Source organism: Sceloporus undulatus, chromosome 3 (genome assembly GCF_019175285.1).
Source record: "Sceloporus undulatus isolate JIND9_A2432 ecotype Alabama chromosome 3, SceUnd_v1.1, whole genome shotgun sequence".
NCBI lineage: Eukaryota > Metazoa > Chordata > Lepidosauria > Squamata > Phrynosomatidae > Sceloporus > Sceloporus undulatus.
In genome coordinates this window covers 194,747,562-194,774,795 of record NC_056524.1, presented here as the reverse complement: position 1 = coordinate 194,774,795, position 27,234 = coordinate 194,747,562, and the positions used below count along the sequence as shown (strand labels likewise).

Genomic DNA, 27,234 nt, shown 5'->3' with positions numbered 1-27,234 from the left:
CCTAAAGACCATCCAGATAGTGAGAAAGGCTTTTAAAAAATGGAATATAGATACCTACCTGCTGTTAAGTCCTGATTGAAGCGACAATATTTTGAATGCTCTAGAGAAGGCAGGCACTGCTCTATTGGTACCCAAACATAGGTTTCGGGACACAATAAATCAGAAGGTCTATATTGCCCCTAGAAAAGGAGGGGGGAGAAAGAAATCGCATATCAGTTTTAAAAAATCAAAATTAAACTCTCCAAATATGCATGGCTCCAAAACAATGTGTGTAGTTGTAAGAGAAAATCCAAAACAAATTAATCTACACCATGCATCTGATTTTCCCACATGTAAGTATACCTTCTGAATTGGGATCCACCCTCTTTTTTGTTTTTAAGGTTAGCATTGTATCTGCTTCTTTAGTTTCCTTTATCATTAAAATTTTGCTGAACATTTGCTTTTTTAATAGTAATACCAGTGGCACACAAACTGAACATTAAACATTAATTTGTCCAATAAACTTTTTAAAAATCTCTTTTGAACAAATACCTCTAAAAACTTTCAAACTTTTTTGAGGTGCAGCTTTCAAAGAGAGTCTCTGTCTTACTTTAGAGTAGAATGTATTCTGTTTGTATTCGGCAAACAAATTTATCACTTCACTTCATCTAGTTTAATCTTACAGGTGAGGTTTATAGTGGTATGTAGTGGTTATTTTAGAAAGATAAGGTTAAGAGATTGTTGGACATCACCCCATTGTGAAAATGGTTAATGAGTATGCATACCATTTGATGCTAAGCACAACTGCTTGACTACATTTAAATAATTATTTACAGATTCAATAAAATAAAATTTGTGAATATATTCAAAATAAAAATTTGGACCCCTTTTGAACAGACTACCTGATTGTTCTTTTACATGATTTCACGACACATCTGACTATTCAAATGTTATTTTAAACATCTTGAAAACAGTTCTCTGTACAAGAAAGCATGAGCACTTTTGTACTAGCATACGGTCAGTTGTCAAAATCTAGATAAGGCAATATGTGGACAGGTTTTTTTATAGGATAATCTATTATTCGTGACGTTTAAATGGCGGTTTCCTGGGAGACAGGACAGATTACTTCCAACAATACTAAAGATGTATGCTTTTTTTGCACATGCACCTCTGTATTTCAATCTCTGTGCAAGGCCTTGTGTATGAGATACAGACTCCTGGTTGGTAATTAAATTCTATGGATTGAAAGGATAAATGCAAATACAAAAAATAAATAATAAATAATTTATAACAGTTTTACAAGTTTCCAAAGCACTGTTTTGTACTGCATTATATTTTAAGACAAATCTTGATAACTTTTTAATAGTTTTCATAGCACATTTGTCTTGATTTGGAGATCACAATGAGCTGTGGTCCTTAAAAACAAAAGCAACAGAATTCTTCCACAGTAATAACAGAAAAATGAAAAGAGAATATCACATGCAGTGCAAGTAATTTTTTTAACTTGTGAATCCTATGGGTCATTCTCACTGGCAGGATGAATTGCTTCGTGATTTGCTCCTGCCCCGGTTTAGAAAGCTATTTCAAAACACCCCTAGTTCTCAGTATGAAAGGTTTTTTTCCCCCTTACCCTGTGTGATCGGGGTTTTTTTTAGGTGATTGTTGTTCCCACTGGCAGCACCGCTTTAAACTCCCCTTCAAATCTTTTGATTGGGCTGGGAATTTGGGGGGGGGGGGATTTGGAGACTGAAAGTCTGGGGGTGCTTCTTGACTCGTCGCTTCACCTGACTGCTCAGGTGAATGCGACGGTCAGGAGCACCTGTTATCAGCTTCGGCTGATCCGCCAGCTGCGCCCATATCTGGCCCAGAGGAGCCTAGAGACTGTTGTACATGCTCTGGTAACTTCGAGATTGGATTTCTGCAATGTACTCTACATGGGGCAACCCTTATACCAAACTCGGAAGCTTCAAATGGTGCAGAATATGGCGGCCCGGCTGGTCACTGGTGCTCCCAGGACCAGCCATATAACACCTGTTCTTAGGGACCTCCATTGGCTGCCCATTCGCTTCCGAGCCCAATATAAGGCGTTGGTTATTACCTATAAAGCCCTAAATGGCTTGGGCCCAGGATACCTAAGGGACCGTCTCTCCCCGTACATTCCGCCTCGCACCCTCAGAACGTCTGGGCAGCAATTACTGAAGGTGCCTGGGGCCAGATTAGTCTCCACCTCGCGGAGGACATTTTCCACAGCTGCCCCAGCCCTTTGGAATAAGCTGCCCACTGAGCTCCGCTCATCTACCACCCTGGCCCAATTTAGGAAGGATCTCAAAACCTTCCTATTCCAGCAGGCATTCCCCGAATAAATATCCTGTGGGCCTCCCTCCTCTTCCGTGGCCATGAGGTTGGGCTATAGGGGCTTTTTATTTGTTATTGTATTTTATGGATTTTTTAATCTGTCTTGCATTGTATGTATTTTAATCTTGTTGTAAGCCGCCCTGATCCCTGGAAGGGCGGGATAAAAATAAAAATTTTATTTTATTATTATTAAAGAGTGTGTTCTGAGGCTGAGAGAGTGTGAGGCTGAGATAGTGTGACGAGGAGGATGGCAATGGAGCAAGGCAAGGCAGGAGGGGAGTGGAGAAGAGGAGGAGGATGAGACGGAGGCAAGGCTGGGAAGGGAGCTTGGGGGCCGGGGAACAAACATCGCCAGGCCAGGAAGGGAGACGAGGAGAAGGAGGAGGATGGAAATGGAGAGCACCAGAATGCAGTGAGGCCTGTGAGAAGGAGGACAGGGCATGTTTTATTTTCTTTCTTTTTTTTTGTAAATACAATTAAGCGATTAAGCAATAGAGTGGTTTAGCACCTTTGCAAGTAGTTGCTAAACCATTCTGTCGCTTCATCGCTTAGTTTTATTTATTTATTTTTAAAAAAGGAACCAAACATCACACCAATAATGACAAGACAGCACTTGGGAGGGGGAGGATGACATCTCCAAAAAAAATGGGGAGGGATGGTAAACACCCCTCTGCCATTAGTCCCTCCCCTCCAGAATGCTGCAATTCCAATCTTTTGTTCCCACTTGCTCGACAAGCTTTGGAATCGCATTTTTTCAAAAGAACCTCTTTTAAGCTGGTGTCTGGAAAAACAGGGTTTTTTTGCCTTTGCCTCGCTTCATCATGAGAGATTCAATCACATTGCAACAGGAACGAGTTTCAAATGGGAACTAGGATCATTTAATTTGCTTAGCAATCCTATTCTTTTTATAGTGAGAATGGGGCCCTACTATACTTGGGATATCACACTACAATTACCTTCATCAAATGGCTCTTCTCAAGTAAGCATTTGCACCACTAGTTATTGTTCCATTCAACATATGGGAGAAAATAAAGAACACCTGAGGAAAAAGGTTGAGTACAGTGGACTCTTGTTATACGCTGGGGTTTCCTTCCAAGATCCCCTGTGGATAACAAAATCCGTGTATGCTCAAGTCCCATTAAATATAATGACACAGCAAAATGGTGTCCTGAATAAAAAAATGGAAAATCAAGGTTTGATATTTGAAATTTATACTTTTTTGAACATTTTCAAACCATGTATGCTTGAATCTGTGTATAAAAAATCTGGGTATAAGAATTACCGACTGTACCTGGCATTCTAGATGGAAATCTTTAAAGTATTTGCTGTTTAGATTGCCCAGTACTCTGCATGACACTGCATTAAGGCAACTAACATTAACAATGATAACCACTCCTTTACAGTTTTGGCCTATAAATTTTACTTTTTCTCACTTTTGATTCCCTGCTCTCTTGTTTCCCTTTTCCTACTGCTAAAAAGAAAGTCTACCAACTTCTTGTCAGTTGCTCCCTCTTTACAAGGTATACTGAAAGAAAAATCCATACATATGATATTGATTCCAGCCAATATAGAGAATGGCAGAATTTTTAATTGGAAACTGCTGGAGGCATGCTTGACAGTTTGGATTTAAGGTTCTTTAATTGAGGTATTCTCACTTGGCTTTGCTTTGTGTTCATGTTTCTGTGCTAAAACCAATCAAAAATACCTCTGAACTTGTGTTGGAAGGCAAGGCCAAAGGTTTTAATGAAACTTAAGTCTGAAGATTTACTTTTTAAATATTTTAGAAAATCTAAGGGATTTGGTGCATATTTGAGATGAAGGAGCGTTAGGAGAGTTTGTTTTTACAGACTTAACAAAATATGAAAAGTAAAAGCTCCAAGGAAAGATAATAGTTACAAAAAAACAAAGAAGGTCAAGTACCAGTAGCACAGAACAAACAGAGGAGGTTAAATACACATTTAATTCTTTTATCAGGTAAAGAGTACATCTGTGTTCTATTTTTCCACAATAAACCCATTGATCTTTTATTAAATGTGAATTAAGGCAGCCTACATCTCAGTTTCCAGCCAACTGCTTAAAAGAGAAGCCTTCATATTACATAAACAAAATAACTCCAAATTATCAGCAGCAATGCATTAAGACAAAGGCAATCCTACCATGAGAAAAAGTGAGCCAATCTAAAGGTTTATTAAATTCAGCCTTTTCCTTGAAAGAGAACACCAGTGGAATCCCTTCAGCAAAATAGTACAACAGACCCTTGCTCTCTCATTTCATTACATAAATAGAGATAGGCATTGTCTGCCCCTCAAGAGAGTGTTTTGCAAGTACGTTCACAGTTATTCCCTCCCCCCAAACTATGTGTAGTATATACCACACAAAAACAGCAGACATTTGAACAAGATCCATGAATGTATCATCCCATTTCATACACCATGCAAAGGGGGACTCTTATGTAGAACAGAGCTGTGCCAGTGACCTCAGCCCCAAATATTCCAGAGTTGTGCAGGATCGAGGGCAGCAGTCCTGTGCAGCCAGTGTTGGAGTATAAGCATGGCCCTGGAATCCCACTCTGTGAAACGCCTTCTGACAATGTATGTGCAAAGAGGGATAAATTTAAAGCTAAGTGTCATAACACATAATGAACCCAACTATGGTCTTTGCAATTTGAGTTCAAAATTATCTACTAGCTCCAGTATGTATGTGTCTCTGTCTGTCTGTCTGTCTACTTATCTAGCTATCTAGCTATCTAGCTAGCTATTCATCCTGCCAGCCAGCCATTTGTTGGGGGAATTATCCTTTATCCAGAATTCAGAAATCCAAAATGCTCGAAACTCACTAATTATCTACATGGAAGGCTGAGATAGCGACACCTTTGCTTTCTGATGGTTCAGTGTATACAAATTTAGTTTCATTCACTAGATTATTTCAAAATATTATGTATAAAATTACCTTAAGGCTATATGTATAGATTATACAGAAAACATAAATGAATTTCATGTTTAGACTTGGATCCCAGCTCCAAGATATCTCATTATGTATATGCAAATATTCCGAAATCCCACCAAAATAAATAAATCCAAAATCCAAAACATTTCTGGTAGCAGATATGTTTTTGGATAAGGGAGACTCAGCCTCTGTCTGTCTGTCTGTCTGTATAGATTACCCACTTCAAACATTCTCTCGGAAAAGCGTTCCTAAAAATTCTTTGTAGAACAACAAATTTATTACATTTCATAAAGAATAATCACAGACGTTCTAACAAGCTTTCATACCCCCTGTGATGTGATGTTACCATCACATCACAGGGGGTTTCATACCCCCTGTGATGTGATATTACAGAATCTATCTATGGCCCGGTACAGATGGGCCCTTTGCGGCATGCCTATGACATGCTAGGGTTGCTCGAGGCCGGGGCGTCCACACGCTCCACAACCCAAGCATGTCATAGGTGCACTGCAGCTGCGCAGCGCCATACAGACGGTGTGCGCAACAATGACGTTCCAGGTGCGCCATGTCCAAACAGCACGGCGCAGCTGTGACGTCACTGTGCTGACTGGCGCTTTGTGGCGTCGCAGCGTCACCGCAAAAAGGAGCTGCTTCCGGGCGCTCCTTTTTTGCTGTGCAGCAGCGCCGCACAATTTGGTTGCTGCGGCACTCCCATGGAGCTAAGAGAGGTGCTGGGGCAGCTCTTTTTGGCACTCTGTACCGTGCCTACCTATCTATCTATCTATCTATCTATCTATCAAATTCTCATCAGGAAATCAAAGAAAGTGAAAACATCTATTATTTCATTATATTGTGTTAATAGGGAGCCACTGTGGTGTAGTGGTTTGAGTGTTAGACTACAACTCTGGAGAATAGGATTTAAATCCCCCTCAGCCATGGAAACCCAATGGGTGACCTTGAGCAAGTCACATTCTCTCAGCCTCAGAGGAAGACAAATGCAAACTCCCTCTAAATCCTGTCAAGAAAACTCCATAAGGTCACCTTAAACTGGAAATGACTCCAAGGTACACAATAACAAAAATATTGACCATTTTAAATAATCAATTCTCTCTCCTTCTCATTCCCATCTCTAACTAAGCATAACAGCTAAACTAGTATAAAACGGTATAATTATTGGTAAGGGGGAGAGGGATAAGGAGGAGAAGCACACAAGCTAGTGGGTGTACTTCTGACAGCCAAACTGGGCCTTTGTTCAGTCTTTCCTGTCCCCTTACACACTAGCTTTCTGGCACATTTTGGTCATTGTTCAAGCTCCTGCTGCAAAGGCTTGGATATTTTAAATGGCAAGCTCTCTTTTAAATAACAATAATTTAAGCAGTCATGTTGCCCCCAATTTAACATTTACACCGGGGGGGGGGCTTAAAAGTGTCAGAAAAAGCCATTTAGCACATTCTCTCCTGCCTCAATGTTATTTCACACCTCCAGTACTTCACATTGTGAATACAAGAGCTTAAAGTGCATGTGTGGTAAATTATCAGCTGTGTTCTGCTGGGAGTAGGTGTGCATGCAGCTGTAACAATGATCTAAGTATACAGTCAAAATGTGATCTAGATATTAGATACACTCTTACGTTAAACAAATCTCCTTATCACAATTAGCATGGCCAGGCAATTACTGAAATGTTTTGGACCTGGGATGCATCACTCAAATTACTATGTACATCAAATTTATATTTCTCTCCAGTTCAAAAGCATTGCTTTTATACATGGAAATTATATATGTGTGCCGGGGTGGGTGGGTGTTGTGATTTGAACACTGGATTACGACTCTTCACTCACCCACTGAAACCTATGACCCCAGTCAAATCACATTCTCGCAGCCTCATAGCAAGGAACAGGCAACCCCTTCCCCCAACAAATCTTGCCCAGAAACCCCTGTCAGCTTCATCTTAGGGTCACCAGAGGTCCAAAACAACTTGAAGGTACACAACAAATGCATCCACACATAGGCACACACACATAAATATACACATACAAGTTAGATCTCCCTTATCCAAAATGGTTTGGACCAGAAGTGTTTTGGATTTTAATTTTTTTTATTTGGATTTTATTATTTTATTTGGATATATAATGAGGCATCTTGGTGATGAGACCTAACTAAGCATGAAATCCATTTATGTTTCATATATACTTTATAGCCTGGAGGTAATTTTATACATAGTATTTTTAATAATTTTGTGCACAAAACAAAGTTTGTGTACAATGAATCACTAGAAAGCATCCATGAAAAAAAGTTGGATTTTAGATTATTTTGGAATTCTGATTAAGGGAGAATCAACAAGCATATGCTGTTTTACTCTAACCACATTACTGCACTACACTCTTATAGTGCTGCTATTCCACTTTTACTGCTCTTGCCACCTCCTGTTGCATTCTGGGGTCTGTAGTTGAGTGAGGCCTAAGAGCGCTCTAGCTGAGAATTCTAAATGCCCCTCCTTAAACTGCAAATCCCAGAACGCGACAGGAGGCAGCCAGAGCAGTTAAAGTGGAACAGCAGCAGTACAAGGGTGTAGTACAGTAATCTAGTAAGTCATTCTTTGGTCTTTCTGTGTTCCTGTGCACCACCTACAGTCTTATATCTCATGGGTTTATTACATTATGTTAAAACATGCATACTTTCTACTGGACATAACATGTATGTGTATTATCTGTATATCTGTTTCTCTATAACTGAAGCTATCTGAAGGCAGCCATTAAAATCATTTGCACTACCACAGACAACAGTGAATCCAGGCACACTCCCAAGCTGCATGCCTGATTCTTCATTGGGAGTATAACCCTGTCAACAACCAGTGAGACAAAAGAAACCACAAGGGAAATCAGGAGTCTCAACCAACACTACTTCTATTTTATCTGGATTATGTTTCCAACCTCCAAAAGCTGTTACTCCCCTTCGGGGCTTGAATTACATGCCTACAAAGGGATAGAGCAGGGATAGAAAAATATTTCTCCATTTTCCCTCCCTCCAGACGTTACAGTGATCAGATATGTATATTTGTGAACCACATTTAATAACCACTCAGTTACCACTATGAATTTCCTCAAAGCAGTATCAGCATGTCTTATCTTAGCTACCTCTTTTTCCTCATCTCAGTAATCCTTACACCCAATATATTAGCCCCTGCACATCCCACAGAGAGCTTTTTTTGCATTCCCACAGGCTTGTGTTTCCACAGGCTTGTACTCCAGACTCTGACTTCCCACTTGTTCCTTCCTCCATTTCCCTAGCTGTGTTCCTTCTCCTCAAGATCTCTGTATCTCTTTTGTTAGGCCTCTTTCCTCATTCCATAAACCTTTCAGTCTCCCAGCTTTCCATCTCCCATATATGCAGATAGCTAGTCAGTGAAAACAGGCAGCAAACTCATTACATTTCTCTGAACCTAGGCCTGTTACAGACTGCCAAAATAAAGCTGCTTTGGGTCTCTTTGGAGGTATGCTATTTAAATGATGCATGGGTCCTAAGTGTCCAGAGGTCGCGCCAAAGCCACACTCCATTCCTAAGAACTGGAGTGCAGCTTTGGTGCAGCTTATGGATTCTTAGGACGCATGCATTATTTAAATAGTATACCTCCAAAGAGACCCGAAGCAGCTTTATTTTGGCAGTCTGTAACAGGCCTTAGAGAGATGAGAAGGAAGGCAGACATGCAGAAGTGAGAGAAAGCCCTGATAGATTCATCCTTCTATTCCTTCTGAAAAATTTAATGGGTTTGGGAAACCTCAAATTTTCCCCAAATTTATAAAAGTACAGTATGCAAGTGTTATTTTGCTATATAAGAACTGGTTTAAAAATAAGACTTTCAGCAGAGATATGGGAACATGCACATTTGGAATGGACCATAATATTTTGAATCTAAGGCAAAGACTAAGAATGCACTCCTCCCTCCAGTCCTCACACAAAAATCAAATGCTGACACTTCAGTGTCTGAAATGTGATAGTATCATCCTCTGCACATGGGGACAGTGGACCTTACAACATGATCCACTCACTGCACATGCTCTGGCCTCCAACAACTTGCTGCTACTGTTCCATACCTATCAGCACCTCCAACCTGAAGCAGTTTCTCACATCAGCCTAATGGTAGGGCTGACCCCAGTTTCTGTAACCAAGCCCTCTAGGGGTGCAACCAGTCTTTAAATATAATGCTGTGGAAACCTGCTTTAGAAATTTATTTATTAACCTTCAAAATACAATAGCCCTCACTTTCAGTGTATTTCTGTAAGCTTTAAAAATAATCTGAATGAAACATGGTAAAAGCACCTGGAAAAGGGCCTCTGAAGATAACTTCACTGGTAGGTTCAAGGGAGACTAGTGGTCTTAGGTACTCAAGTTCTAAGCAGTTTGTAGATTTAAAGTAAGCACTGGCACTTTGAATTTTACTGTGAAATAGGCTGGAAGCCAGTATAGTCTGTGAAGTAGTGAGATCCATTTCCACCAACCAGTTCTAGCTAATAACTTCACAGCTCTAGTTTGAAAGAACTGATTCTCAAATAGCTTTAAAAAGCAAATCCCGCCTATTGAAGTTTTCTAACTGAGAGGTTACCAGGAGAACAAAGATAATGGTGACCAGGTTATCATTATCCAACAAGGGCTGTAGCTGACTCAACACTCATGGCAGAACAGTCTTTGTACCACTAGCTCCAGTTGGGCTAAGAAAGCCAGATCTCTGTTTTTTTCAGTGTGCTTTACTATCCAGAACAACTGAATAGTATTTCCTCTATTTGTTAGGATAGTTTTCTCTTGCCAATTTATTGACTATCCTGTCCATTTATCAATAACATGCATCAATTCAGTTAAGGCAGCTAATGTAGAGCTGTGTCATCAGCATCATGACAAACCTTTAATTCAAATCTCTAGATCGTGGGAATACAACTATGGAAGGTTAGAAGGCCACATGACCCCCCCCCCCCCAGGAAAATTCTACTAGAAAAAAAACTCTGCCCCCTCAAACACACTCTAGGGGACATAGTGGCATTCTCACTATATTTTGGGGGTTTCCAGGGCTCCTAGAAGGAATAATGAGATATTTTCAGGATGAAACAGTTTTTTTTTTTTTTTGCTTCTGACTCCCAGGTTGGTTCAGGGACCCCAGGAATGGATTATTGTGCAAAATGACTTACCAACCTGTTTCTAAAATTCATCATCATCATCATCATTGTCATCGTCATTATCATCATCAATGTTCATTTATATAGCACCATAAATTTGCATGGCACTTTACAGGCATTGTCAAAACAGCATGTAATCTGCCAATGGTGTACAATCTAAAAGTCATAAAATATAAACTATACAAAATTAAGCAAGTTATGCAGTTAAAATGCAAACTGTATCATACAATCTTGGGCTACACATATGCTGAGAGACATCATGTTGCTCAATTATTATTATTAACCTTTATTTATAAAGCGCTGTAAATGTCTGCCCCTCTGAGCCTGTCTGCCTGTGCACCACATGCATTGTACAACACAGTTTGGTTGGTGGATCTTAAGAGTTCTACTAGCCTGAAATCTGTCTACTTTGGCATAGGCTATCTGTCAGCATGGTCACAGCCATTACAGTCCAGAATGAAGGAAATCAAGGCATTCCATCTAAGTGGCTGAAATTGACTAGTAACCTAACTCACATATCTTTCCTAAGAAGGAAATATTGAGTATATCTTACAGTGATAAGCAGCTCCCATAAGAATTTAGTATGTGAGTGGTTTGAAACTCTCTCTGTTCAAGAAGGTAGTAATGGCAACAAGAGAAAGAGGCAGCTGCCTATTCCCCGAAAGCCTAATTTTGGAAAGGGGTTGAACCTTGGAACCAAGACACTCTGGGTGGAGGTCAGCTGGCTTAGCCGTCTGTCCTGTGGAAGAGGAAACTTTCCAAGCGACTTTGGCTCTGAGGACATTTCTACCACACAAAGCAAAGCATTCAAGGAATAGGCAGATTGGAGCTGTTGGCCACCACCTCCTGTTGCCCCTGCTGATTTTTTTCTTCTTCTGTTCTTTGCTTTTTGATTTTGCCTTTTCTACTGCCTTTGGTGAATGGACAGGATAGTAGGGGAAGAAAAGGATCTCATCCATTCACAACAACCAGTCTATAGTTTTATTATAATGCATATAAGTATTCAGGGCTCAATTACTGTCTTTGGTCTCATTTGCTTTTTTAAAAATAGCAGTGTATCTTTTATACAAATGTAACTTACACATCATAGACCTTTAGACACCATTCCAGAAAAAGTGAAAACTATTACTCAAAGACTGACCATTGCAGAGAAATGTCTGGTGATAATATACAAATTTGTAAAATACTAAGCCATTCATAAAATTTCAACCCAGCTTTTAGACAAAAATGAAAAACACTGACTGAAGAGCTGCCCTAATGACAGTAAAAGAAAGACTTGTTTTATAGACAAAGATTGTTAAAAAGTACATTGGTAAATAAATATTATCTTGGGTAATTTTAAATAAGAAAACCAGAGTAGAAGATAACCAAGTGGGGTTGTTAACATGAATGCTCTTTGTTCTCCTAAACTTTTGCTGTTAGAGATATTGTCGTCTTTTATTCCTCTTAGGCTAAAAAAGAAGCCATGTGAGTACTTGTGTTCTTGCCAAGCACCTGATTCTGTTAACTTCCTTGGCTCTCCTAAGATTAACCTCTCTCAACACAGATGGAATGAATGCAGGTGGAAAGCAAAATACTGTCCCTTCTCTGTTATTTCCACTGCTTATCTCTTTCCAAGATATCAGAGACCTATGAATTTCTCAGTATAGTGGAAGAGAAGGCCATCACAGGTTTTCGTATTTGTTTACTTTCTCATCCTGTTGTTTGCTCCTTCTTTCATTTTCTATATAGCATACTAGCAGCCTTGTTCTTTATATGTACTATATGACTGCAAAACTCAGGCGCGTTACAGACGGCCCAGAAGGGGCCGTCTTGCGCCGCTGCCGGTTGCAGCATCCGGGAACCGCAGCAGCCAAACAACGCAGTTCCCGGACGCTGCCAAGAAGGAGCACGAAAATCGCGCTCCTTCTTGCTCCCCGGAAGAGACGCCACGAGGCGCTAGTTGCGCACTCGCGGCGTCATTTCCGGGGTGCGACGTGCGGACTCAGAGCGTCCGTTACATCAAGATGGCGGTGGCCGTGTGGAACAGCCGCCGCCATTTGTTACGGACAGAGTCCGTAACAGGAGTAGGGGCGTCTAGAAGAGACGCCCCCTTTTTAAACTAAAACGTCTTGAAGACGTCCCAAATGGCGGTATGTAACTCGCCTCAGTTTGGTCAGTGAGTCAATCCACTTACAAAATATACTGTTGATTTCCTTATTTGTATAATATATTTGTTCTTGTGTGCCTTCAAGTCGTTTCTGACTTATGGCAACCCATGTATCTGTGAGATAATTATTGATCAAAGAAGGACCAGTGCTCACCCCACCATTAAGTAGGACTGAGGAAGCCTTTGTAAGCAGAAGCTTTTAGAGTAGGGTGGCAATACAGTTGTTCTTAACCTACAGTTTGCAGAACCCCAGAGGGCCATGATGCCATCACAGGGTGCTCAGTCCACCTCCTTACCACTGCAGAGTGGCCATGTAATAATAATAATAATAATAATAATAATAATAATAATAATAATTCTTACCCGTCTCTCCTCATGGCTCGAGCGGTTACAACATAATTAAAACACCACCATTACATAAAATACACATATTAAGAGATCTATGTAATATTTATATTACAATACGTATAACAATAATTAAATATAAAATTTACATTTAAAAATCATGATTAAAAACTGCCTGGATAGGCCTGCTGGAAGAGATGGGTCATCAAATGTGTCTTATATTCCAGGAGGACCTCAGTATTCAGGGTGGATTGTACAGGAGAAGGTGATCCTGTTGATAACCTGGACGCAAACCATGTAGGGCTTTAAAGGTCAAAACCAACACTTTGTACTTTGCCCAGAAACTAATTGGCAGCCAATGGAGTGATTTGAGTATGAGTGCAATATGTTAATTCTTGGATGTTCCTGTAACCAATCTGGCTACCATATTTTGAACCAAGTGAAGTTTCTGAACTTGGCACAAAGGTAGCCCAATGTAAAGCACACTGCAGAAGTCCAACCTTGAGGTTACCAGTGCATGCACTACTATCTTTAGGTCCTCCAGATCTAGGAAGGGGTGCAGCTGGCTATCAGCCGAAGCCGATAGTAAGCACTCTTGACCATTGCATCTACCTGGGCTGATATTTCCTAAAGCTGTGAACATAGTCCTTCAGGGGGAGTGTAACCCCATCTAGAACTGGTTTATACACCTCTATTTGCAAATTAGGACCCTTGATAACAAGCACCTCTGTTTTGTCTGGATTCAGTTTTAATTTGTTTTTCCTCATCCAGCCCATTACCTCCTCCAGGCATTCATTCAGAGGAGACAAGGCAATAGGAGCCAAAGCAAAGGCCAGCAGCTGGAAAATGTATGGCTGCAAAATGGGAGGGAGAAGGAGGGGGAAAGTCTTCCATTTTCCTCCAGCACCTCTGAGGGAAGATTTAATGGAAGGTTTAATTATTAATAGCACTAGCACTTATTGGAGTATCCAGGATTCTGATTTTATTATTTATTTACTTCATACTTATACTGGATGACTCCAAGCTAATAATAATATAACAGATTATATATATTTTTACCACTGAGGAAGACAATTGTCAAAACGCGTAAGGTTTTATTTGTATTTACTATTTGTATACTTTTACTTCCAGCATATGTTCTTATGAAGTACATACATTCCTGATATTATATGTACTTTTACTGTTGGATAGCTTTATTTGTATGTCACCTGGGACTTCTAGTTTCCAGCATTTGATGTTTATTGTCAAAACTGGCATTTCTTATATTATAAATTTGCCTTCACACTAGTTAATAAAGTTTTTTTATATACTTTTTTTATAATCACCTTTCCCTAAACTTTTTTGTTTTACCAATTTGTCCTTTTGGTTTAGAGAAACACCTTTGTGTGTTCATTAATTATTAATGGTTCAGAGTTCAGGTATTCTTATTATTGTTATTTTAAATCTTAAGTCTTGGGGGGGGGGGGGGAGAGGAGGAGAGTCTGTGGCAACAAAATATATTAAAATGGGGTACCTGGTAAAGAAAAGGTTAAGAACCTCTGGGTTAGAGGATAGATCTATGTGGGTCGAGTTGCCTGCTTGGTGTCTCCTTGAATTAGAATACAGGTACTGCCTTCCAAAGGACACTGAGTCATTATAATTTCTACACACTACGTACAGGTTTTTAGTACTTACGTTAATCTTAAAAAGTCTTCAATCTTTGTATCCCATTATTATTTAAGAATAAGAGGATTTGTTAAAAAAAACTAACACAAACAGAAAATAAATCAAAAAGAACCAGCAATAATGCAAAAAGAGCAACACAGAGATGGATTCCCTATTGTTTTGAAAAAGAAGCTATTAATTCTGTTTCTGTCAAACTGACCTCTTCTTGAAAGAAATTTGATAGTGTAGAAATTCTCATTTCCTTTTCTCTGCAGCAGAATAGACACCACTGGACTATTCAATTTTCACTAGCTCTCCGGAGAACCCTAACAAGCTGTGCCCAAGGAAAGAAGGGAAAACAACTATTATATGTGGAGCACACTGACTTGAAGAATTTAACTGCTCACTAGAGATAAACCAAAAGGCTTCTAAAAGGTGCTTTAAAGTGTATTACCTAGGTTAAATATAAGCATTCTTAGTTCTTGTAAGGATACACTGGCCTTTTACAAGCTTACAAAAAGTATCAGTGACTGCCAGGTGAACTCTGCATAAAAAACAGTTTTAACAGAAACACTGAAACAAGAGCTGGAAAAACTCAGCTAGGTCATTTTGTCCTGCTGAGGTAGGAAGTTTCCTAAGATAAGGGTCACCGTTTTGTGGTCTGGTCTATAGCTGTAAACATCTCAAAAGGAACTTCCTCAACTCAAATTCTATTTTTTGCAAGCATTTTAAGAACCCACCCACCCCCAACATTCTAGTTTTAATGCATTAATCGCTTTTATGCTGTGAGTCATCCTGAATAGCTTCACCCCTCTGAATTTTTTACAAAATCAAAATGATGTTAAGTTTCTTTTTGTAAGGGTACAAACACATCTTTTATAATGGTTCTTATAATTTTCCTTTGAGGTGGAGGTCTTAAGGTCCTATAAAACCACACTTTCTAACTGATCGGTCACATATTTGCCAAGCTTGCTATGGAGCCATCTACACTACCAAAAGTACAGAGAAAATTTTAACTGAACTATTGTTTTTCAACTTACACTGGAAAAAAAAAGCAAAAATTGTTTAGAGTGGCATGGTTTTATATCTACATGCATACAGGTATGTGCAGAACTACACATATTCCTCTTAAATTTTAAATTAAAAATTAAAAATTGGAAAAGTTTCTTGTAGTGTCAGCCAACATGGCTTACTTAGCATCATCAGTACATATTCGTTTAAATCTTTTTATCATTCAGATTTTTAAAAACTGATTTCAGATAAAAGCTTTTAAAAAAAAAAAAAGCTTTATTTTATCACCAGTTCTCCAGTGTTAATAATAATAATAATAAATTTTATTTATATACCGCCCTGTGGCGAACCAATCCAGGCGGTTTACAACATTAAAATAACATACAGCATAAAAACAATATATTTCTGTGTTAAACAGCCTTTGTGTGTTTATATTAGGAAGTGGCAAGAAAGTGTATGAGCTGAACGTTTCTATTTATTACATTTTGTGTAGTTCTTTCTAGGACATTATACACACCCCTCCTGCCTCATTACACTCTGATATGATTATTCAATTGTTTCTCTTCAGAACAACCTATGGAAGAGTGTAGCCTAAAACTTACTCAGCACCACCCAGTAAGCTTAGGGCTTAGGGAGGAAATGCACATAAGTCTCTGGTCAACACCAACATCCACTATTACTACTCAGAATTTCACCATGGAATCACTTCCAATAATTATCACAATAAGTGTATTTTTGATAAATTTCTGAACCGTTTAAAAAGATCTTATAGATGTATATGTATGTATGCTGTTCTGTGCCTTCAAGTCGTTTCTGACTTACAAAAGTCGTTCAAGTTGTTTGTTGACCCTAAGCCAAACTTATCATGGGCTCTTTCTTCTTGACAAGACTTGTTTAGCGGTGGTTTGCCTTTGCTGCCCTCTGAGGCTGAGAGTGTGTGACTTGCCTAACGTCATCTGGTGCAATTCCATGGCCGAGTGATGATCTGAATACTGGCCTCCAAAACTGCAGTCCAACACTCAAACTTCTATGCCATGCTGTCTCTCTCCCTCTCTCTCATAGAATCATAGAATCGTAGAGTTGGAAGAGACCACTAGGGCCATCCAGTCCAACCCCCTGCCAAGCAGGAAATCCAAATCAAAGCATCCCTGACAGATGGCCATCCAGCCTCTGTTTAAAGACCTCCAAGGAAGGAGACTCTATCACCTTCCGAGGAAGTGCATTCCACTGTCGAACAGCCCTTACTGTCAGGAAGTTCCTCCTAATGTTCAGGTGGAATCTCTTTTCCTGTAGCTTGCATCCATTGTTCCGGGTCCTGTTTTCTAGAGCAGCAGAAAACAAGCTTGCTCCCTCTTCAACATGACATCCTTTCAAATATTTAAACAGGGCTATCATATCGCCTCTTAACCTTCTTTTCTTCAGGCTAAACATCCCCAGCTCCCTCAGTCGTTCCTCATAGGGCATGGTTTCCAGACCCTTCACCATTTTTGTCGCCCTCCTTTGGACACGCTCCAGTTTCTCAATGTCCTTTCTGAATTGTGGTGCCCAGAACTGGACACAATATTCTAGGTGGGGCCTGACCAGAGCAGAATACAGTGGCACTATTACTTCTCTTGATCTAGACACTATACTTCTATTGATGCAGCCTAAAATAGCATTGGCCTTTTTAGCTGCCGCATCACACTGTTCACTCATGTTCAACTTGTGGTCTACTTGGACTCCTAGATCCCTTTCACACGTAGTTTCATTCAGCCAGGTGTCACCCATCCTATATCTGTGCATTTTATTTTTCCGCCCTAAGTGCAATACCTTACATTTCTCCGTGTTGAATTTCATTTTGTTAGCTTTGGCCCAGCTTTCTAGTCTATTCAGGTCATTTTGAATCTTGATCCTGTCCTCTGGGGTATTAGCTATTCCCCCTAATTTGGTGTCATCTGCAAATTTGATAAGTATGCTCCCAATTCTGTCATCCAGGTCATTGATAAAGATGTTGAATAGCACCGGGCCCAGGACAGAGCCCTGTGGGACCCCACTGGTCACTTCTCTCCAGGATGAAAAGGAGCCATTGTTGAGCACCCTTTGGGTTCGGCCGGTCAACCAATTACAGATCCATGTAACAGTTCCTTTGTCTAGCCCACATTTTACAAGCTTGTTTGCAAGAATGTCATGGGGAACCTTGTCAAAGGCCTTACTGAAATCAAGATATACTATATCCACAGCATGTGTGTGTGTGTGTGTGTGTGAGAGAGAGAGAGAGAGAGAGAGAGAGAGAGAGAGACAGGCAGGCAGGCAGGCAGACAGACAGACAGACAGACAGACAGACAGCATAACATACCTACCTAAAGGCCATGATAAGGCTATTAAAGTACAACTTCCTTCAAACAACACTCAGACTCAAAAAGTATTTCTTGTCCATTCCATTTAGTCTAACACTTGTATGATGCTGTTTTATAACAGCTTGTGACACTAGTTGTTTTCTAATGTAACTGAACATGTTTCAAAGCATTCCTAGTATTCTTGTGTGCTTCCACACTTCCTGAAATCAGCACTGTCCCACACCCTTAAGAAACTAAGAAATGCTAGCCTAGCAAGAATAAGAAAATCAATTACTGGAACCTAACTTGGGCGGGGTATAGACTGACAGAAATAGGCGGCCGCCGGCCGTCTCTCTTTTCCGTGTAACTGCGCCACAGCATCCAAATTGCACAGCGCGGCTACATGGAAACACAAGGACCGCTAAAAAGTGGCTCCTTGTTGTGCCACTGCAAACTGCCTGCGGCGGCACAAGGATATTGCTGCCGTGCGCACGCCTAGAAGGCGTGCAGCAGTGACCTCATAGCTGTGCACCCCATGTATATGGCACCACACAGCTGTGACATCCTGGTGACGTCCTAGGGTTGTGGGGCATCTAGAAATGGTGCCTTGGGGCAACCCTAGCACGTCACCAGGGGGTCCCGTCTGTCCATAGACAAGAAGGTTAACGTGATACTATATATTAAATAATCTAAAGATACCAGATCCTGTCTGATCTTAGAAGATCAGTACTAAGTATTAACCAGCATTAGTACTTAGATGGGAGATCACCAACAAATACCAGGTGCTGTAGGCTATGTTTCAGAGGAATGAACTGGCAAAACCACCTCTGAATATTCTTTGCTTAAGAAAAACCTATGAAATGTATGGGGTTGCCATAAGTCAACAGATGACTTGAATGAGCATTTACACATACACAAAAAACATAGCTCATCTCCTGCAGCTACCTATCCATCTGCATGAAAGTTGTTATTGTGTGCTTTCAACTTGTTTCCAGCTTACAGCAACCCTGAGGCAAACCTATTGTGAGGTATTCCTGGCAAGATTTGTTCAGGGGGAGGCTCTTACCATCCTGTGAGGCTGGGAGAGTGTGACTTGGCCAAGATCAATCAGTGGATTTCCTTGGATGAGTGGGGATTTGAACCCTGGTCTCCCAGTCCTAGTCCAGCACTCATCTGGTACAACACACTAGCTCTCTGCAAGAATAGTTACCCCAAATTCTTAATAGGAACCAAAGCCCAGAATTTTACTACCTGGGGCACTGTGCTCCAAATTTTTTCCTTGGGCGGTAGCAAGTATAGATGGATGAATGTATAAATATTACCATGTATTTGACTATGGGTATGATCTGATATTTTTCTCACAAAAGAGAACTACCACACCACTAACAGGCACACAAGCTAAATAATATAATCAAAGCCTATAAATCAAATAAGAAGTATTCACAAAATATATTGATTTAGAGCAGTAAGGCAATACTTCAAGTTGCTAACTCTCCTAGAGTGGCAATTTCATGAAATACCTTTTGGTGAAAGACTGCATATACTATGTTAGAGAATTTACCTCACTTCATCACTGTTGTATTAGTCTCCTAACTAGAATATGACAATTCAAAGTATGCCTTAACAATTAGCTTCTTATTGATCTCTTTATTTTATTTGTTTAATTTATACTCCACCTTTTTCTCAACATGGGATCCAAGATGGCTTACAGCAGCTTATCTGCTAATGAAAAATAAATATCTAGTAAAGTAACTATAAGCAGGGATGAAAAAAACTGTGCAATGAACTGAAATCCAAGTGAGCTGGGAGGCAGCACTTCTCATGGAACATTTACCTCACACAGAAAGCATATTTTGAAAGAGATGACTTTTCAAAAGCGTTTAATGATGCGGCATGAGAATATGATGCTCCAAGGAGAAAGATAAAAATGAAAAATCCCATCTGATGGACCAAAGCCACTGAGCATTTCTAAAGTAGATATTTGGTTCCCAAGCAGCAACTTACATGGTCACATTATCCTTTCTAAAACTATTTTTTTTATGTTTTATACTCCTTTAACTCAATAAGAATAATGCATTTATACTAGATTATAATTTATTATTATTAACCTTTATTTATAAAGCGCTGTAAATTTACACAGCACTGTACATACAATCTTTTTAATTGGACGGTTCCCTGCCCTCAGGCTTACAATCTAAAAAGACACGACACAAAGGGAGTGGTGGTGGGAAGGGGCCTCTTTAGTAGGATAATACATATAAAATACATAGCAATACAGGAAATGATTCAATAAAACAGGCAACAAAAGAACATCAAATAGCAAGTGACAATTATGCAATGCCTGGGAATGCTGTCCTGAACAGGATGGTCTTTTCAACTCCGTTTTGAAGCTGGTTAAGAAGTGTGGCTCCTGTTTGGGGGGGGGGAGAGGTTCCAGGAGTGAGGGGCGCAGCGGTGAAAAGGGGCGAATCTGTATGGGGCAGAGGTTCCTGGGCTGGGACAGCAGACCTTGACTACCAGAATGGAGGGCCCTGGTGGGAAGGTGAGGGAAAGAAGGTCTGATAATAGGAGGGGCAGTCATGGAGGGCTTTGAATGTCGACAGCAGGGCTTATACTGAATGCGCAAGGAGCCAGTGAAGGGATGCCAACACAGGAGAGATGTGGTCAGAGCGGTGGGTGGAAGTGATAATGCGTGCAGCTGAATGCTGGACAGAGATTAAAGGGCGGAGGTGAGAAAGAGGAAGCCCAGCCAGGACGACATTACAGTAATCAAGTCGTGAGATCACTAGGGCATGGACCAGGATCTTGACAGTAGAGGCGGAGAGATATGGTCGGATTTTGGCAATATTGTACAAAAAGAATCTACAAGCCTTGGCTGTGGTCTGGATCTGAGGGATACACGACAGAGAAGAGTCAAAGATAAAACCAAGACTGCAGGCTTGCTGGACTGGTTGAATAGAAATGTTGTCCACAGAGACAAAAAAGGAGTGTTGAAGGGTGGGCTTAGGAGGAAAGACAAGAAGATCTTGGTCACTGATGCCTGAAAACACACCAGCTGATTTTATTTATTTCATTTAAATGAAATCAAAAAGGTTCTATGCCTGTGATATAACCAAATATAATATATTCCATCTACAAGGTATCTCAGAAAATAGGGAAAGACTGCCATTTGCTAAATGGGCTCACTTTCAGTTAATCAGTGTAATTCCTTATAATAGTCTTATTAAACAACCAATTGTATAATAGACCCCAAGACATTTCAAGTGAGAAGTTGCTGACATCTTTCAGAAGCTTTAATAGGAAGAATTATAAACAATCGATCACTATACTATCATAAAGGTCACTACTGGATAATTTATCTTAGAAATTACAAGGCACTGAAAAGACTAAAAACTCTCAGAAGAGTATTCAAGGTTTTGCCCTATACTAAAACAAAGGAATGAGAAGATTATGCAATTAGCCCTTCAAGACCAATAAACATTATTTAGTCTACAGCTGCTTTTGTACCTTGATTCCAGACTGTTGATGACAGAAATAGAATGTTTTATGAATTGTCTAGTGATGTAAGATGTCTGATTTGTTTATTCAAAAATGAAATAACACTATCCAACTGACTGACAGGATACCATAAATAAAACATTAGAAGCATACATATGAGCAGAAAGGATAAAAAGATAAAGAAAATCAAATTATGTAATTTTTTCCCTAAATATTTAATATTACTGATAACATTTAATTATTTTTGTTTATCTATGCATTTTCTTCTTTGTACTGAAACCCTGTTCAAGGATTACAAAAATGCATGTAGGCTTAAAATTTGAAAGGGGAAGGGAAGACATGCCACTCAAATCCCCATGTACACAGGCTGAATGCATGGTCAGGGGTGAGCTGCTCTGCAAAGAAAAGGTTGGGTGGGGGTCACATTGTCTATATGGATGGCTGAGATAACAACACCTTTGCTTTCTGATAGTTCAATATATTCCAACTTTGTCTCATGCATACAATTGTTAAAACTATTGTATATAAAATTGCCTTCCAACTATGCAAATAAGGCAAAGGCAAAACATAAATGAATTTCATGTTCAGACTTGGGTCCCATCTCCAAGATATCTCATTATGTATATGTAAATATTCCAAAATCTGAAAAACTCTGAAACTGAAAACACTAAGTAAGTTACAAATAGGTAACCGCCATAGTTACATATCTGGACAGTTGATCCCAACTCAGTACTCCCAATTACCACTTACGACATAGCATCTGCTATGATCAACAGGTGTCTGTTCCCTTGTCCATTGAGACGAAACTTACTGATGGCCCCACCTCCTCCCATGAGCGCTCTCCAGTGTGACAAGCAGAAGTAGGGCCCCTGTTGCAACCCAGGCTTGTACTGATCACTCATATGAAGGCGAAATGTCAGCTGTTTTCTGATTGACAGGGAAACAGAGTCCCCCTCTCCATAGACTGCAGCAGCTGCTGTCAATAAGATATAATTGGGAGACTTTCATGGTGCTGACATATCACCAAGCTAAGAAATATGTAGGGATCATTAATACAAAGCAGTTATGTCTACACAACTCTACGTTATCCATTCATAACTGATTTACTGGATTGTGGTCAATATTTATATACAAATTACTGGGATTGGTGAAAGGCAAAACATGTTATGCTTTCTATGAACACCAGTTTTCAGCAATTTCATTAAATCAGCTTCAATTTTATTTAATCTTTTTGGAATGCAGGTTCAAAATGCTCTCTCTCTCTCTCTCTCTCTCTCACACACACACACACACAACTGAATCAGAAACAAAAATTGGCAAGTATACATGCACACTTTTTCATAGATATTTCAGTTGCAATGTTTTCTTTAATTGTGTTTGCATCTAATGCTATATGAGTTAAACTCTCTCCTCTAAAATTACCAATAGTTTTATAAAAGATTTTGCTAATATCTTTATATAAAAACTGCTTCAGAAGGAAAGTGTATCAGTCTGGAACATGACACACACAAATCAGAGATGTTTAGATGTTCTTTACTCTGGACTAAAGAGATATATAACTTACCAATGTTCAATGAGTATATATTTTTCTTTAACAATACAGTTTTAATAAGTTAATCTTATTTAAAGGAGGAGGAATTTAAGTAAGAATGTAAGGCAAGATTCTTAAATTGAAATACAATCTGTACCATTATATATTTATTTCCCCCTCTCTTAGGTTCCCTACGTCTTATTAATCAATTTTAGCTGCAGATACAAAAAATAAGGTTTAAAATCCTACATCTATTGTGACTGGACATTATATGTCTGGCCAAAACAAGTGTTCTCTCTTTGCTCTCCCATAACATAATTTGTTCTTCAGCATTCTTATATTATATGGTCCACTTTACTTTTTTCCTTATAGGAAGCTACTGTATCAGTGAGGCCTGGGCTATTCTTTATTTATCTGTTGACATACCCTACTGGTCACATCCAAGTTCTATACCACAGTTGAATCAAATTTCCCCTAGGTCCCATAAAACATATTTTTCATTTTTAAAACTTATTTTTTTAAAACAAGCTTCCATGCATCTTTTTGGTCCTTAACTGATTGAAAGATACACAGAAATAAATGCTCCATTAGTAAGATGGAATCCTGAGCCTGGACTCACAATATGTTGTTTCTTTATAGCTTCACTGGGAATGTGAGAAACTACAGCTAAACAGCACAGATACCTTTTTCAAAAGGTCAAAGATGGAAAAAGACAATTGACAGAGGTTTTCTAGCTATAATTTCACATCAAATGCTCACTGTCCAATTATTAATACAATATACCATGTATTTTTTTTAAAAAAAATAAACAAGTAAATCCCTCTTTCCAAGATTCTTCACACATAAAGAGTTGTATAAGTTTCACTAATATGATGATACAATTCTCCATACAGAAATATTATAATAAAAAATAAATATAATTTTTTATCAAAGGTGTTTTTCCTTTCTACGTTTGGATATCTGTTTCCAAAACAACTTTCTAAACTTGTTTTTAAAACTTTAAAAGGGGGGAAATATTGGTACACAAGCATCTCAGAATTCAACAACACTTATACTTAATTATAATTTATACTTAACAGAGGCAGATACTGTTAGCTTGGAGTATCTTATATTTTAAACGTGTTTTGTTACAGACTTGTTTTCCTCAAGATAAATGCTGAATTTTTAGCTTAATTAAGTATCCCACTGGTTAGAAAACCAAGATGTCACTGCTTTTTCTTACTTAAAACAGTTTCGCATATGGTCCAATTTAAATTGCCCAAACAAATTAAATATAAAACACAGCAAGACAGCTGTAATTACCCTGTTCTCCACACCATGGATCCACTAAACCTTAAGAAGGCACAGTAAACTGACTGCTTCTATTGGTAGCAGAATTCTGATTAAACATATAATCAATAACTGCAACATCTTAAATTTTAATATGTCAGAATTAGCACTAAAATGTAGTGTGCCAATAATTTTTCTTCACCACCTTGTGTTAAAGCTACTTAGATGTTTGGTTCAGAGAATTTACACTGATATAAACTGATTTCAATTACTCTGATTAAACTTAGAAGACATTCTCCCTGGTCACTACTCCTTATATCTCAAGTCGGCAAAAGCAACTGAAAGAAAACCATTCTGATATGGAGAAAGGCAATCCTGGCCCAAAACTTTATAAAGGTCAATGCTATCATTTTATAACTATGCCCATAAATGGATCAGGAGGCAGTACAGCTGTTTAAGGATTTATGAGATATGCTCATAATACAGGTGGCAATTTAGACATCTATCATGATCTGAATTAAATGTAGTTCCCAGAAAGTATTCAGGAGCAGCCCCAATGCAACATGTTGCAGAAAGATAAGTCTGAGATAATTAGCACAGAAGCCACTTAAATATTGTAAAGGCACCAGATCCCATCTGACCTTGATAGCTAAACAGGGTCAGTTATGGTTAGTACTTGGATGGGAGACCACCAATGAATACCAGGTGTTATGGGTTATATTTCAGAGGAAAGGACTAGCAAAACCACCTCTGACTAATTCCTTTTGTAAGAAAACGCTATGAAATTCATGGGGTCGCCGTAAGTCAACAGATGACTTGAAGCTATGTGCGCGCACACAAAGCAACACACAAATAAATGTGGCAAGGCAACATGAGCTAAATAAATGAATAAATACACCTTTAAAAACAGATTATTTAATCCAGACTACATGTTCTTCGTCTACTGTAGAGAAATTTAAATTTTCGTTTTGCTTAGAAATGATGGCAATTATGCAACTGACTTCTCAGGCTTACAAAACAAAGATGGCAGTTTGCCAGTTTCTCCAGTGTTACAAGTTAAATAATCATCATCATCATCATCATCTCTCTAAAAAGTCTTTTCGCTTTCATTCACCAAATCTGTTTTAAATACTGCAAAGAGGTAACCACACCTCTCCAAAACATGCTTAATAAAAGCTGTGTCCTTTGTTTGGCACCTTATTTTGTACAACACTGTAAAACTCTATTGGGCCCTAGATACTGTAATGGGAAAGAAGGCGTCATGCAGGAGCCTACCTGATTGTACTTAGATTAGAATATGGTTCATGTAAGAGCCACGAGAGTTATTAATAGTGATATTTTCCTTTTAAAGGAATTTGCATTGCTGTGAAACAGCTAATATATTATGAAGTAAAACCTACAAGAAGTTTAAAGCTCTCAATCAAAGATTTTATGAGAAATGTAACTATGGAGGTAAATATATATCCTGGATTTATGCTAACTCCTTTAACCAGTTATTTTAATACAGGGGTAGGCAACCTTTTTGACCCGGGGGCCGGCTTGCTGTTCCTCAGACAACTGGGGGGCCGAAGCCAATAAATAAATAAATAAATAAATAATATAGGACAACATTTTCAAATGTAGGACACATTTTTTAAATGGAGGACATGCAAAAAAATTTGATGCTTTTTTAAAAATGTTAATATAAATGCATGTTTCTTAGCCATGATCAAAATAGAGGACATTTGGGCATTATTCCTAGACAGATGACAGAAATATACTTTCCTTTTGGCCAACCCCCCTCCCCCATTCCAAACAGCACATTTGGGCATTGAACATGGCTTTACTTAAGATGGCCTCTTGCATATTTCAGAGGCTGACTGCATAACCAAACTCTTTGGGTTTCACACTGAACATGAGTTCACATGGCTATGCATATTTAACATGTCATACTGGTTTAACAAGAAGTGATTTGCCCTCGGTTTCATGTGTCTTGCACCAACTATACTTCTCAGAAGTGTGTACTTGGTCAAGGGACTTTGGTTTTTCTTCACTGCGCATGAGTTTGTAAAAATCAGAGCAACTTGCATTGGCCGTGCCTCAGAAGCTGACTGATATCAATATCACCATCATCACCACCACCATCATTGTCACAACAAGGCAGCATTATAAGGACAAAAAACGCACAGAAAGACACTTTGGAAAGTCACACTCTCTCGGCTTCAGAAAGAGTGGGCCCATATCTCAAAAGCTGACTGATATCAATAAATAAGGGGGAAATATATAAATAAGGGGAAAATGCACATAGGAATATAATTAAATCCAGGGGGAAATGTACATGGGAATATAATTAAATCCAGGGGAAAATATACATGGGAATATAATTAAATCCAAGGGGAAATATACATGGGAATTTAATTGAATCCAAGGGGAAATATACATGGGAATATAATTGAATCCAAGGGGAAATATACATGGGAATATAATTGAATCCAAGGGGAAATATACATGGGAATATAATTAAATCCAGGGGGAAATATACATGGGAATATAATTAAATCCAAGGGGGAAATATACATGGGAATATAATTAAATCCAGGGGGAAATATACATGGGAATATAATTAAATCCAAGGGGAAATATACATGGGAATATAATTAAATCCAAGGGGAAATATACATGGGAATATAATTAAATCCAGGGGGAAATGAGGCCGTCGGAGCCCTATTCAAGGGCGCCAGCGATGGCATCGGGCCTCCAGGAGGCCCAATGCGGCCGCCCGGGCCCTTGAATAGGGCTCTGACGGCTTCAGCGGGCCTTCCCGATGCAGCCATCGGAGCCCTATTCGAGGGCACCAGCGATGGCATCGGGCCTCCAGGAAGCCCGATGCCGTCGCCGGAGCCCTCGAATAGGGCTCCGACTGCCACATTGGGCCTCCTGGAGGCCGAGGTCGCGCGAGACTTCGCCTCTGGGCGCCGCCATTTTTCGCCCAAAATGGTGCCGAAGGTCCACGCAACCTTCACCGCCATTTTGGGCGAGAAAATGGTG

At 39.3% G+C, this 27,234-nt stretch overlaps 1 protein-coding gene across 1 annotated transcript in view; it reads right to left on the bottom strand.

The window, feature by feature from the left end:
• The window catches only part of ATE1 (arginyltransferase 1), a 120,644-nt gene that overhangs the window by 22,060 nt on the left and 71,350 nt on the right, over positions 1-27,234 (bottom strand). The window contains 1 exon segment of the mRNA XM_042457572.1: positions 59-179. Coding sequence (XP_042313506.1) covers positions 59-179 — 121 coding nt within the window.